The 16,229-nt window shown below is 40.7% G+C and overlaps 1 protein-coding gene across 1 annotated transcript in view; it reads left to right on the top strand.

Moving 5' to 3' along the window:
• The window catches only part of LOC146776319 (polycystin-1-like protein 3), a 729,731-nt gene that overhangs the window by 210,144 nt on the left and 503,358 nt on the right, over positions 1–16,229 (top strand). Inside the window, exon 15 of the mRNA XM_085639623.1 lies at positions 626–815. Within this exon, the coding sequence (XP_085495749.1) occupies positions 626–815 (190 nt within the window). The remainder of the gene's footprint in view (positions 1–625; positions 816–16,229) is intronic.

Genomic DNA, 16,229 nt, shown 5'->3' with positions numbered 1-16,229 from the left:
CTTAACCTAGGATATATTACTGAGAAGTAACAAATGTGTTTAAAGATTTTCTGAAGGTAAATACTTTCTTTAATATATTGGCAAGGCTCATAAAATGATCACACTCCCGGTGGGTAAGGTTAGTTAGTACTACTGTGTGTAAACAAAGTTGGTGGATACATTGGCATTAGTAAATCTCTCAACAACTAGCTCATTCTTAGCATGCAGAAGAACAAAAGCTACACCTTCTGTTGTACTCTTGACATTTTACAGATCATGTTAACCAGCAGCTCTGAAATGAGATCTCTAGGACAAATTCCAACAAGCAACATAGATTGTCAGACTAACGAGAGGCTGGTGGGAAATATGACTTTTGGCTAAACCTGTCACCAAGCATTCTGAAAAAATACAGAATTAAGTAAGACAGTGTTTTTTAAGGGGTTGCTCTGATGAGTTTCAGGTGGGGCTATGACATCATGTCCACAAGGGACATGTGCTAACGTTTAAAGCAAAGAAAAGCGAGTGGAAAAATTAAATGTGCATGCTCCTCAGCTGTATTGCATGTGTCCAGAAATTAATAGTTTTGCTCTGCAATATAAGGCATTTTCCCAATAGTGTATCCTTTCTTCCCTCTGCCTGCCCCCAGGATCTGCAGAAGATGGTGCAGTTCCTCTATTTGTATGTGATTCAAGTACTGGGTGTGACCCCGGAAGGCGTGGAAAGCTCCGGCAGTATACCTGAGCTCATGAAGACATTGTCCTCCCTAATCCATTGTCATGTCACTAACCATGGTAAATCTGGGGAACAGCTGCAGACAGAACCCCTGCAGTCGAAAGGTAGGTTTTGGCTCAGCATGCTGACATCTGGGTACTAGCATGCCTGTACAATGAGGGTGAGCTCTGTGTGCATGCCAGTACCACTACATACAACAATATCACTGACTGCTACAGTGGTAAGAGAGTGGGGCCAGGGGAACCTGGAAAAAGGAGAATAATGGAAGATATGAAAGGGAGAACCGTTGAACCAATTAACCAAATCAAGCCAATCACACTTTAGGCGTGGAAAAAAGAGAATCAGACCTCCAGGAACAAGGATACAGAGAAGTACCGAAAATGGTGACATTGATCATTTAGAACACTGCTAAGAACCCCAAGATGGATTAGAGTCTAGTAACCCAGCTAGATAACACAGTCAGTACACTGTGTAAGGAAAAGAGAAATGCACAATACTAAAATACAAGCTAAAGGCTCTTTAAAGAGCAGCTAGACAAGGGATAATATCAACACAGATCGCCCCCGCCAGCAACACACTCACCCACCAGTGCAATGGAAAGGGAGTAAACGTCTTGTGAGGTATAGGGCCCACCGAGACCTCACAAGATGGGCTACAGTGCACAGCTGAGTCAGGTAGGGGGAGGTTTAGAAGACACGTACTTTACATGTGATGCACTGTGCAGTCATAACTTACATGGGTACTGATGGGAGTCACAAGACTCCCCTCCCACCCTACGCTCATTCCACAGCACACATAGTGATTAGGTCAAGACATGTCCATGGATATCCCCTCAGGAAGAAAGGCACACCCACAGCAAGCAACAAGCTTGCAGCAAAGCGATATGAGGACATGCGTTGCACTACAGTAGTGTAACTGAAAGTAACAAAAAGAAGCTATTCTGATCCTGCTTTTGGTTATAGTATCTGCCAGACTTACTTGGAACAGTTATTTCCTCCAGCCTTGCGGGATTGTTGGCATCATTACTGCAGCTGGCACAGTGGCACTAGGTCCCAGGGGTGTGAGAAACTCATTCTACTCCAATTATGGTAGTCTTTCACTCGCCAGTCTAAGGATGTGCGGTCCATTTTCCTTGATTGCATTAAGGCCAATCGAACTTCTGCTGATCCACTCCAGCCTAGCAGTCAACCCTACTGTTCAGGTCTTTACACTCACAACATTAAGGAAAGGCTTGAAGAACTAATAGGCTTGTGTATTTAATTGTTCTGTAGGGTCAATTTAATCTGATTACCAAAGAGAGGGCAAGAAAACTTTTGGTTTTGAGGATTATGTGGAGGGCATGTTTAGGTTCCTCGTTCCTCATCAGCAGGCTCCAGTCTTCTCCATAGAGCACCATCACCGGTCCCTTGCCTTCGTCCCCTGACGAGTTTTCCAGTATTGGGGTATCATTCATAGATTCACATGCCTGAATCATTCCCCGTCGTTGAGATGGGAATCCCACAGTAACATAATCAAGCAGTATGTAAATAATGCCGTAGGCTATAGTGGCCATGAGCCATGTTTTAAATAGCCTATCTATGTCCTTTTTAAAAAGGGACCAAATGTTGAATGTATGCAGCCAATCAGCTGCTAGCACCCTCTAAAACTCTCCTAGCAGAGGCAGTTTCCCTCAGATTTTCACTGCATATCGTGTGTGAAGGGAGTCTCCCAGAGTTGTACTCAGTTTTATTCTACTAACTTATGGAATTTATTCCTGAGATATTTACTTCATTATATCTGATAAAAAAAAGGCCTTTTCTGCCCCTACAAGACCTGTAGCAAGAAAAGGGTAATGTGGACGATCGTCACAAGGACTGCATTTATTGCCTCCACCCAGCCCATGAGGTAAGACAGTGCAAGATCTGTCGCACGTTCTCTTCTAAGAGTCTGAGAGATAGAGAGGGGAAGCTGCTTTTGTGGCTCCAGTCCACTAAGCAACAAAAATCATCTGAAGAGGACAGTGATGGATCATCCAGACCTCACAAGAAAACTATATCTCATGAGGAAGCCTCTGGAGAAGGCAGGAAACACCTCAAACCCTCCCAAGAAAGCTAGAGCTCCAAAAAGGAGAAACATCTTAAAGAGCGTACATCTTCAGTTTCCTCTACTCCTGTGAGGTAGGAAAAGAAGCATCATAAAGCCTCTTCCTCAGATTCTGTGAGGTACAGAGACAAAAAATCCTCATTGACAACGTCACCGTCGACAACAACCCCTAGATCGTTGACGACTACAAGTACTTCTGTGACATCGTCTGCTCCATTGACAGCAGGAACGACAACAACAGTGGCCATCTCCGGCCCCATACTGTCGACAAGGCTCTCACTGACACCATCATCGTCAACATCTATCCCATCGACGTCTATACCAGCGACGAAGTCTGTGAAGGTGATGAAGGCAGCATTGACGACCGTACCAACGATGACAACGTTGACGGCAGCGCTGGCTGCAACAGCACCGTCCATGACTGGCATTTCGTCATCAGTGGTTATGATACGGTTGGCGCCACCGTCAATGATAATAAAGATGTGGAATACATTTTTCCATCCGGAGCTGCCAGCGTTTAGCAAGATTTCCCCTTTGCCTCCTTCGCACCTTTTTGACCTACAGGAATCGGAAGAAGAGGATGAGGATGAATTATATGGAGTTGCTCATAGCCCATCCAAATTGCATGTAAAGTGCCAAGAGGAGGAAGAGGATTCTGAGGATGAGCAGCAATACTATTAGCCATATCTGGCGCCGCCGCGCCATTGCAAAAATAGTGGTTATCCTCCCGAATCTCGCCCTAGAGAGATGGTACATCTATAACCATCTCTAATTCAAGATCTTCAGGCTATGGTGGCTGACTATAGACAGAGGTTTCCATCCCAAAATGTCCAAATAGAGCCACCACCACTTCAGCCGCAGTCCCTTGGGAACATCGGCTTTACCAGTGACACCAACAGCACCACGCCCTCCTATACAGGAGCCTGATCCGGACAACTGTTCCTCCTCAGATGAGGAGAGAGAAGAGGGGGAGATCCCAGATCCTCATACACCTGCAGATCCCTGAGAAGATTACATTATTCCCACTCCCTCTCCTTCTTCACACCATCTAGCGATGGTTTTGCCAGCTTGCAAGTGTGGCAGTGTTGAGGCTCCAGGGATGGTTGAAAGCCACCACTTTTAGAACTGAAGTCCAGACAAAGATCCTGGACATGGCGTTTGATGGGGACGCTTTGTTTGGTAAGCATATCGACGAGGCGCTATTGTCCATAAAGACTGACACTGATACAGCAAAATCTTTAGGCACCCTCCAGTACAGTAAAAAACTATTTAGAGGAGCAAAAGAACGCAGTTTTGCCACATACAGCAGCAATTATCAGAGAGCTCAACAATACCAAACCTATCAACCTGCAACCTATCGTCAATCTTTTACGGCTGGTTTCTCTCATCAGTGGGGCCGCAAAAGAGCACCGGCCCACAGCAGAGATAATGGGAGAAAACAATGATCTAAGCAAGGTACCAGATTCCTCCTCCATCAATGGGAGAATATAACAACAGACCAATAGGTTCTGGATCTGATTGCCTTCGGCCATACTCTGGAGTTTGTAGAGAGACCTCCAACTAAACCACCCAAGGAAGCTCCTCCCTCTCGTCTTCACTTATTGCACAAGGAGGCAAAAATCATGCTCTCAAAAGGAGCGATCGAAAAAGTTCTAACTCTGCAAAGGGGTCAGGGTTTCTATTCCTGTTTGTTCCTAATTATGAAGAAAACAGGGGAATGGAGACCAATACTGGATCTTAGAAAGCTAAGCAAGTTCCTGAGAAAACAAACATTCAAGATGGTAACCCTGACCAAGATCTTACGTCGCCTTAACAAAGGAGACTTCATGACCTCCTTCGATTTGGAAGACGCATACTTCCACATACCCATCCATCAGAAGCATCAAAAATTCCTCAGGTTCACGGTAGCTGGATCCCATTACCAATTCAAGGTCCTTCCCTTCTGCCTCAAATCGGCACCCAGATTATTTACAAAGTGCCTCACGCTGGTTGCCACAGTTCTACGTTCTCAAGGTCACCAAGTATTCCTCTACTTGGAAGACTGGCTGCTGAAGACACCAACAGCAAGTCAAGCAACCAGAACCTCGAACGCATGTCTTCAGCTGTTCAGCAAGCTGGGGTTGACAGTAAACATTACAAAGTCTTCATTTATTTCCAGTCACATAACACCGTTTCTTGTAGCCAGATTGGACACAGCAAAGCATTTCTATTGGAAGAACGCCAGATCCGTCTACGACGATTGGCTATGGCCATTTCAAAAAGAAAGTCAGTTTCAGTAAGGAGATACAAATCACTCCTAGGAATGTGCTCATCAGCAATAGACCTAGTGCCCTTAGCCAGACTCAAGATGAGACCTCTCCAGGAGGAACTTCAAAAACAGTGGCTTCAAACGTCGAGATCCTTCGAAGGTATCTTTCGGATTACCCCGGCCATGAAAACGGCAATTCAATGGTGGTACCACACCCCAAACCTTTCTAAAGGGCTCCCTTTCCTGCAAGAGATACTAGACTACATTCTGACAACGGATGCCTCCATGGAAGGCTGGGGAGGTCACTTGCAGGACCTTCAAATTCAAGGCAAATGGTCCAATAAAAAAAAACTAGGCCACATCAACAGCCTAAAGTTGAAGGCTTAATTCCTCTCTTTGCAAGCCTTTATACCAAGGATTGCAGGTGCCTCTGTACTGCTCCGTACGGTCAATACGACCAGTATGTTCTACAGAAACGGACAAGGAGGAACTAAATCTCTCATGCTGTCACAGGAAGCACAAGAGCTATGGAACTGGAAAACAAAACATGGAATCTCTCTAAGGGCTGAGCACGTTCCAGGCTTGCACAACACGCTAGTGGATCCTCTCAGTAGAGCTTCAGACAGTTGCAACGAGTGGGAACTCGGCCAATACTAACGGGACAGTGTATTTGCACTATGGCCGAAACCGACACTGGACCTGTTTGCTACAGACATCAATGCCAAATGCCAGTACTATGCCAGCATGTTCCCTCTCCCGGGGTCTCAGGGCAATGCCCTTTCGATGCGATGGTCAGGGATATATGCCTACACCTTTCCCCCCACCCATTGATCCCCATGGTGTTGACCAAGATGAAGCAGGAGAATTGCCGCCTGATACTCATTGCGCCCAGTTGGCCCAGGCAACACTGGTTCCCGGAACTCCTTCATCTTTCAGAAACCAGACCCATATATCTGCAGCTGTTCTCCTCACCAGGGACAACTTTCAGGTGTGCCATCCGAATCCGGAGTCTGTGCACTTGAATGCCTGGCTCCTGAGTTGTTGGAGTTTAGAGACATGAACATTTCGCAGGAATGTAGAGACTTCCTCTCAAAATCTAGCGCGGAATGTACCAGCAGAACATACACACTGAAATGAAAAAGTTCTGTTTTTGGTGCCAATGGAATGGCCTGCATCCATTTCAAATGTTCCAACAACAGATTTTACCATACCTCCAGCGCCCCCTTTTCTTTGTGCCTCAAGCCTGATCAGACAATTAATGAAGGGACTTTTCTGCACGTTTCCTCCGGTACGAGCACCTACCCCGGAATGGAAACTCAACGTGGTCCTTGCACAACTCATGAAATGACCGTTCAAACCCATTCATAAAACTGAGTTGAAATTCCTGACTTGGAAAGTCGCTCTTCTGCTGTCCCTTACCTCATCCAGAAGGGCGTGTAAAATTCAAGCGTTTACCATCAAGAAGCCCTTTCGAATGTTCAATTGTGGTCCATAACTGTGATCTTAAGGACTAATCCTATATTTATTGCTAAATTACCGTTTCAATTCCAGCCATCATACTACGGTCTTTTTTTCCCTCAACCATCAATGCCTGCAGAACAAACATTACATACGTTTGATGTTAAACGTTGCCGTAAGTTCTATCTTCAGAGAACAAAGGACATTCAGAAGACTGATCAATTATTAGTGGCCTACAGACAAGGCAGAAAAGTAACTGCGATAATGAAAGCCACAATCAGCGGCGATACAGTTCTGTCACGCCAAAGCTAACAGGCCTTTGGAAAGAAGAACAAAAGCTCCCTCCACCAGATCAGTTGCCATGTCAGCTGCCCTCTTTGCGGGAGTGACTCTGGAAAAAAACTTGTCTTGCTGCAATGTGTAGGACCACTCATACCTTCATGCAGCACTACTGCCTGGAGTCCACACAAGATGCAGACGCACTGGTGGGCCAGGCGGTACTCCGTCACATCTTCCATTAAAGTAAGCCTCTTTCTAGCTCTTAGAAAGAGTCTTTTAGTTCTCATGGCAAATTCATGTGCTTACATGTTCATGATTATGTAAAATATGACTGTGTAAGGTGTATTATAAGTTACGTTGTTTTTTCTTGTCTCTCTTTGCTACTCTGTAAATGAAAAGGCGAGTATATGAGAAATAAGTTAATTTTTTCTTACAAATACATTCTGTACATTTGTTCTTTTCCATCCAAAAAAACACACACAGGCACAACTTTAATTGTATCGATTGGGTTACTTCAAATGTGTGGGGTTCAGTATACTTTAGAGGTCTCCCACCATCCACAACAGACAAGATGCTATTGGATGTTACTGCTTGCTATTCTGATTCAGGCATGTGAATCTATGAAAGATACCTCAATACTGGTCAAGAAATAAATTACTTTCCTGTAACCAAGGTTATCCAGTATTGGTATCTTTCATAGATTCACATGCACCCACCCTCCTCCCCTTTCTATATAGTTTAATGAGATACTCACTTCTCACTTGTGCTGTAAAGATCTGAGGGAAAATGCCTCTGCTAGGAGAGTTCTAGAGGGTGATAGCAGCTGATTGGCTGCATTCAATATTTGGTCCTTTTTTTAAAAGTACATAGGGTATTTAAAACATGGCTCAGGGCCACTATAGCCTATGGCATTATTTACATACTGCTTGATTATGTTACCGTGGGACTCCCATCTCGACAACGGGGAATGATTCAGGCATGTGAATCTGAAAGATACCAATACTGGATAACCGTAGTTACAGGGAAGTAACGTATTTTCCTCCCAGATATGCCTGATTATTTCCCGTCAGTTGCATTTCAGAGATCGCAACACTATCCAGCGAAATGGGTGACTTGCACTTTGAGGGTAATAAGATTTCACTCTTCCCTAATTATACCTTGTCTCTACAGGCATTCCTGCTCACCAGGAGGTTGCTACTAAAAGCCAGCCTGTCCTAATCCCTTACCTACCCAGCAAAGCCCTTAATAACTGTTGATGGTAAAACTCAACTTTTCGCTGACCCTGATCTTGCTCTGAAGTTCTGCAGTAAGCATGTACCTAAATTCCAGGAGAGGCAGGTGGCTGCAGAGCATGGCCCTTATGACCAACATAGCAACAATGGCTAACCCTGACTGCTGTCATGTGTGACTATTCAAACTTGCTGTCTATGACACTTTGGCCCTGAGCCTTCTATGAGCCTTTGGTTCATGTAGTACTTGCATCCTTGTCTGCGGATGCCTGCCTGGGCTAAATAAGCGCCTTCCACCTGACATTTATCTGCTGTCCCCATGTCATCGATTCACACGTCGTCCACTGTCCCACCAACGGGATCGGTTGTCCAGCTGGTTTTGTGAGCTTCCCCCGAATGGTTCCTACATGGATAATGGAGACATCCTTTGGATGTCTTGTTATTCGTTTCTGTTCAGGTTTTTAGGGGAGGGACACTTCTTCAACAGTTTGAGGGTGTTGAAGTGGGTTGGGGGAGTTTGCTGGTTGTTCTACTAGGGGTTCATCCAGACCACAATACCATAGACAATTCTCTCATTATGTGAATGTCCCTCTTTGGTGACCATATCTAGACAGTTGCCTTGCTCCATGACGATTAATCAGCATCTCAATTACCTCTTACTAGACAGCCCAAGATGGCAGCAACCACACTGCTGTCTTGAAATATCCAGGGCATGAATAACCTGAAGAAAACCATACAGGTTCCCACTTTTCTTAGTTGACATAACATATACATTACACTGCGACAGGAACTACATGTCCCAGAACACACAACGGGTGGACTGAAAAGCGGGGTGGTTTGGCGAAATACATATGTCCACATACTCTGTATATGCTTGTGGTGTCACCATTGTGGTCCATAAAGGAGTGCAGTGGTGCACCTTAGATTCACCGTGCGAAGGTGTAAGCTGATATGTCATCCTCCATGGCATCCTTATGGGTAGTAGGGTCACTGTTGCGGATGTGTAGAGGCCAAACTTAGACTTCTTAAATGTGTGGGACAAAATTCTTAGTATGGAGACATTTAATGGTTATCTGGGAGACGCCACTACAAGTTGTACTCAACCTGGAGCTGGATAGATCCCTTTCTACTAGAAGATCTACTAGAAGATCTTACCCCTGAGCTAGCTTGGAAATCCACTGTGTTCTGACTGAATATTGTAATTGTATGTATAAAGTGCTTACTACCGCTGTTGAGGCTTTGAAACAATTTTTGGCGAGTAGCACGCTACTCCCGAACCCAAAGGTGGATTAGTGGTGATTTAGTAGAGGGTATTATAAATTGTTATTGGGAGTGGTTGGAGTGGTGAACATATAAGCCTGTTAGTTGAATGAATAGGATATAGGATGAATAGAGGAGGAAAGAGTTTAGAAAGAGTAATTTGGGAGTTCATAGTAGCAAAATAGGTTTTTTATGATTAAGAGAGTGGGTGTAGGGTATCTTTGAACACAGGAATAGGGTGAGTCATATAGTAGTGTTTTGGGGGGATTCTTTTTTTTCTCTTCAGTGGGACGATAAGATATAAATATGTAGATACATAACCAAACATTAAAGGTATACATACATAGAGATTATAACATGATACACATATGCAAAATAATCAGGAGCTATATGATTGTACTAGATAAAGTCCCATAGGTACATACATGGATAAATATTTACAAACTCTTTTAATTATCCATCTGGCACTCCTGTGAACTATGTCCATCCAAAAATGTCTTTCTTTTTGTTCTTTATGTGCTGCTCCCTCCCAGTGTTTTGTCTCGAACCCCTGTCTCTGAATCAGTGAATTAGGAGAAAGTGGGGTTTCCACTTCCAAGTTGGAGGCGCGCACAAATAAACTTGGACCAATCAAGGTCTACTTCCAATTCATACTTTCAATAAAGCGATTCTTTCAAAATTTCAATCTGATTTGAAAATCATAGTATTTTATTCCATTTGTGTTTCCATTCTTTGTTTATCACAAGTTACTTCTTTGCTGAAGCATTTTTACTTTACATTTTTACAAAAACCCAATGCATTTCGGGTCAACAAGACGACCCTTCCTCAGGGGTCTATAAATGAAAAAGACAAAGAAAATATATTGAGCTACTCAGCCATTTCTTCAAAAACATTACATTATTCAACTTTGTTATAAATACATAAACTGTCTATTGAATAAACTGTGTTTCAATGATTGAAATAATCACACATTCCTCATATCCCTCAGTTCCCATCATAATAAAATGCTGAACTATCTGGATCAAACTTAAATCGTAACTGTGTCGCTAACAAGCGAAAATCAAAGTATGACAACCACCTATGATATGACAGTTTTCATCAAAAGCAACCAAATTCTATTATTCATATTTTCTATAACGATGTTAAATACCCAGATTGGTGATGTAATACTCATGCGGTGTTACATAAAAGCAGTATACTCGACTCCTTCGTATTTTAAAACTGTCTTTCTATATGCGTTTACTTGCACAAAAAGGAACCAACTTGTAAGTCTGTTCTGATGGTTCTAAACTTTTCAGTCTACTGTATCATTAAGTATCATAACAGTGCTCTAATAGCGTGTCGCCTTCTACACTTACTTCCGTATAAAAATCTCCTGCGTTTCCGCGTGCCAATCAGAGATGAGTTTGTAAACCTCCGTATGCCTTCACTATTTATTTGCTTCCTGATTGGTTCAAAACGCGCTGACGAGTCACGGTTGATCCCTATCAGAGCAAAAAAGATATATAAACTGGAATTACACACTGTTCAACTTCCTAAAAGTTTCAGTAAACACAATATTTTACTTTTCAAATGAAATATAACATCGAATAAAACGCTCAGAGGTTTAAGGGTTCTCTCATGATAAAAACATAAAAATACAATTTACGTATGTCTAACATACTGATATACTGTGGTTATATGCCATAAACAATATTATTAAGCAAATCCAATGAAATCAATTTGTTATAAAATGATCTTGCAAGTTCAACATTGGGATGGTAATGTTATGCTCATGCAGGAGTACAGTAACATTTTCCTCATTTACTGTTTAAAGAAAGCAGGATAATTCTATCCTGTCATTAATTCCTGTCAGTTGCATACTGCCCATTTTTCTGATCCAGAAATATTCTGCTCTAAGTCTTTGTTTGTGGGCATCCATGGTTGGATGTGGTTTAATTACTTCCAATACAGTGAATCGTAACTGTGAGATGTTGTGACCTGCTTCTATCCAATGAGTAGCCAATGTAGACTTCTGGTTCTTATTTCTGATGTTACTTTTATGTTCAGTGATTCTTACTTTTATCTTGCGTTCTGTTTGTCCTATGTACAATTTTCCACAAGGACATCTTATTCCATAAATTACTCCTCTCGTGTCGCAAGTGCTTGAGTGTAATAGAGGAATCCTTTTCCCGGTCATGGGATGCGTGAAATATTGACCAATTATCACATTATTGCAGTGTGTGCAGTTTTCACATCTTTTCATTCCTTTGTATGTGATCTTCTCACTCTGAATTGTTTGTTTCTTAATTAATTCTTTCAGATTTTTTGATCTTTTATATGCAAATGTGATTTGATTGGCGACCAATGATTGCAAATCCGGTTCCTCTGTGATAAGAGACCAATGTTTTTTCATGATTGTTGTAATCTGAACCGATTGCACTGAATATTTCAAAACACACACAGTAAGTTTCTTATCTGTTTTTTCTTTTTTGTTGAGTAAAGATTCTCTGTTCATAGATAAAACTTTGTTTTTTGTCTCCTGGAGTACATTTTTTGGATATCCGCGTTTCATATATTTTTGGATCTGCATATCGATGGTGGAGGACAAATCATTTGGGTCTGATGTAATTCTTTTGTAACGAATGAATTGAGACAAAGGTAAATGTGTCTTCAATGAATAATGATGAAAACTTTCATAGTGCAAACCACTATTCCTATCTGTGTCTTTAATGTAAACAGTAGTAGTTATTTGACCATCCTTTATAGTTATTTTAACATCCAGAAATGCCAATTCATCTTTGTCCATTTGATGAGTGAACTTAATCCTTTCATGCACCTGATTCAAGACATGGATATTCTCAATTAATTGTTCTTTTGCTCCTTTCCAAAGTATAAAGATGTCATCTATATATCTTTTAAATATCATGATGCCACTTATCCATTGTGGATTGTTCAGTATATGATCGTTTTCAAACTTCGCCATAAAGGTATTAGCGTAGGATGGTGCCCCCGCAAAACCCATAGAAGTTCAATTGCATTGTTCATAAAAATCATTATTCCATTCCAAATAACTATGGAATAGTGCAAAGTGTAATAATTCCAGCAAAAATGTCTTGTCTGTTCCTGTGACCTCGTTTTTTAGTAAACTCCATTCCATGGCTTCTGGTCCCTCATTGTGAGGGATAGAAGTGTACAAAGCTGTTACATCAATAGAGCACAACCATATTTCCTCATTCATTGGAATTACAACTTTATTCAATAAGTTCAAAAAAGCAGTAGTGTCCTTGATGTAGGTGCTCCAATTTTGAACCAAGGGTTGCATGAACCAATCTAAGTATTGTCCTAAAGGTTCTGAAATTGATCCACAGGCAGACACTATAGGTCTAAAAGGTGGTTTAGTGGCATGTTTATGTATTTTCGGGAGCATGTAAAATTGAGGTCTTCTTGGGTACTTGGTATTTAGAAATTGATATGTCTTTTCCGTTATCCATTTCATCTTGAGTGCTTTTCCCAAGATTGTTTTCAATGTTTCTGCGAAAACATCAGTGGGGTCTTGCTCCAATTTGCGATACGTATTGGCATCCTGTAAATGTGTGCGTACACTTTCCATATAGAATTCTGTGTTCATCACTACTAGGTCTCCTCCCTTATCTGCTTTCTGTATAGTGATATTCGTCATTTCTTTCAATGATCTCAAGGTATTCCATTCTTTCTTGGAAAAGTTGCTTTTATTCCCACCTGAATAGTTAATTTTCTTCATTTCAGTGGTAATGACTCTCTCATACGCATCAATGGTCTTATGTGAGGTAGGGGCACAAAATGTGCTCTTAACTTTGAATTCTTTCATGATGTTCTCTGGTTTCTCAGACGGTGGAAGATTGGAAAAAAAAATATTTAAGCGCAAGTTACGCAAAAATTTAAAAACAGCTATTTCCGTTTCTTGAGGATTTGACTTGTAAACTGGCACAAAAGTGAAACCTTTATTCAAAAGATTGGTTTGGGCTGTTGTTAGTTGTACGTCTGATATGTTTATGACGAGGTTGTCTTCTTTTTGGCTGATCGGAGTTCTCTTTCCGTCTCCGTTTCTTTTGTTTTTTCTTTTTCCCCTCCTTGTTTTTGGGAATCTCCCGTTATAGATGTCGAAGGAGCGTTGTTTGCGGCCGGACTGGTCTCCAAAAAAGTTACCTTGGTTTGTTGATCTCTACGTACAGTTTGTATATTTTTGCCAATAGGTCTCCTATTGTGTGCAATCTCAGATTCCGATATAACACTTTCTTGAGACGAACTTACGTCCGTTTGTGTTTTTTTCCAGTTTCTTTGATTGTAGATATCTGCCCAACTATAGACTTCTTCCAACTTGTAATCTATAGTGTCTCTTTTGTATTTCTTAATTTTCTATCTTCTATTTCTTTGGCGTATCTATCAAGTTTCTTGTTAATGTCTTCCAGTGTTGTTGCCAAATCTTCACGTGTGTTAAGTTCACGCTTAATTACCTCAAGTTCTTCTTCCAATGTTTTTAATTCCTTAGAGAGCTCCTTGACGATCAATAAAATCAGATCCAGACTGCATTTATTAAGTATCTGATACCATTTATTGAGGAAAACTTTATTGTTCCTGCATAGCATGGGTTTTAAAGCAATTCTGAGCCTCTAGGGATACGTTGATTTCTATGATAATGAATTAAAGTTGTAGCATGTAGACGCTGATTGATTTCGCGTTTACTAACATATTCTAATTGTTTCAATAATTGATTCACAGTGCTCAATTGAGGGCTGAAAGCTCTAGTTTCCTTTATCAGTTCATATATTTGTTCAGCTTCCTCAGAACTGTAAGCCAAAGTTTCTGCTTTGTTTTTTGTGATTTGCGCGATTTCTTCGAGATTCATGTTTTTTGGTGCTCACGATGGGGGGTAGACAATTTGAGAAACTCTTTTAATTATCCATCTGGCACTCCTGTGAACTATGTCCATCCAAAAATTTCTTTCTTTTTGTTCTTTATGTGCTGCTCCCTCCCAGTGTTTTGTCTCGAAACCCTGTCTCTGAATCAGTGAATTAGGAGAAAGTGGGGTTTCCACTTCCAAGTTGGAGGCGCGCACAAATATACTTGGACCAATCAAGGTCTACTTCCAATTCATACTTTCAATAAAGCGATTCTTTCAAAATTTCAATCTGATTTGAAAATCATAGTATTTTATTCCATTTGTGTTTCCATTCTTTGTTTATCACAAGTTACTTCTTTGCTGAAGCATTTTTACTTTACATTTTTACAAAAACCCAATGCATTTCGGGTCAACAAGACGACCCTTCCTCAGGGGTCTATAAATGAAAAAGACAAAGAAAATATATTGAGCTACTCAGCCATTTCTTCAAAAACATTACATTATTCAACTTTGTTATAAATACATAAACTGTCTATTGAATAAACTGTGTTTCAATGATTGAAATAATCACACATTCCTCATATCCCTCAGTTCCCATCATAATAAAATGCTGAACTATCTGGATCAAACTTAAATCGTAACTGTGTCGCTAACAAGCGAAAATCAAAGTCTGACAACCACCTATGATATGACAGTTTTCATCAAAAGCAACCAAATTCTATTATTCATATTTTCTATAACGATGTTAAATACCCAGATTGGTGATGTAATACTCATGCGGTGTTACATAAAAGCAGTATACTCTACTCCTTCGTATTTTAAAACTGTCTTTCTATATGCGTTTACTTGCACAAAAAGGAACCAACTTGTAAGTCTGTTCTGATGGTTCTAAACTTTTCAGTCTACTGTATCATTAAGTATCATAACAGTGCTCTAATAGCGTGTCGCCTTCTACACTTACTTCCGTATAAAAATCTCCTGCGTTTCCGCGTGCCAATCAGAGATGAGTTTGTAAACCTCCGTATGCCTTCACTATTTATTTGCTTCCTGATTGGTTCAAAACGCGCTGACGAGTCACGGTTGATCCCTATCAGAGCAAAAAAGATATATAAACTGGAATTACACACTGTTCAACTTCCTAAAAGTTTCAGTAAACACAATATTTTACTTTTCAAATGAAATATAACATCGAATAAAACGCTCAGAGGTTTAAGGGTTCTCTCATGATAAAAACATAAAAATACAATTTACGTATGTCTAACATACTGATATACTGTGGTTATATGCCATAAACAATATTATTAAGCAAATCCAATGAAATCAATTTGTTATAAAATGATCTTGCAAGTTCAACCATTTTGGATTGGGATGGTAATGTTATGTTCATGCAGGAGTACAGTAACATTTTCCTCATTTACTGTTTAAAGAAAGCAGGATAATTCTATCCTGTCATTAATTCCTGTCAGTTGCATACTGCCCATTTTTCTGATCCAGAAATATTCTGCTCTAAGTCTTTGTTTGTGGGCATCCATGGTTGGATGTGGTTTAATTACTTCCAATACAGTGAATCGTAACTGTGAGATGTTGTGACCTGCTTCTATCCAATGAGTAGCCAATGTAGACTTCTGGTTCTTATTTCTGATGTTACTTTTATGTTCAGTGATTCTTACTTTTATCTTGCGTTCTGTTTGTCCTATGTACAATTTTCCACAAGGACATCTTATTCCATAAATTACTCCTCTCGTGTCGCAAGTGCTTGAGTGTAATAGAGGAATCCTTTTCCCGGTCATGGGATGCGTGAAATATTGACCAATTATCACATTATTGCAGTGTGTGCAGTTTTCACATCTTTTCATTCCTTTGTATGTGATCTTCTCACTCTGAATTGTTTGTTTCTTAATTAATTCTTTCAGATTTTTTGATCTTTTATATGCAAATGTGATTTGATTGGCGACCAATGATTGCAAATCCGGTTCCTCTGTGATAAGAGACCAATGTTTTTTCATGATTGTTGTAATCTGAACCGATTGCACTGAATATTTCAAAACACACACAGTAAGTTTTTTATCTGTTTTTTCTTTTTTGTTGAGTAAATATTCTC

Source organism: Triturus cristatus, chromosome 12, assembly GCF_964204655.1.
Source record: "Triturus cristatus chromosome 12, aTriCri1.1, whole genome shotgun sequence".
Classification (NCBI taxonomy): domain Eukaryota; kingdom Metazoa; phylum Chordata; class Amphibia; order Caudata; family Salamandridae; genus Triturus; species Triturus cristatus.
The sequence above is the reverse complement of the archived record's forward strand: the minus strand, read 5'-3'. Positions and strand labels throughout refer to the sequence as shown.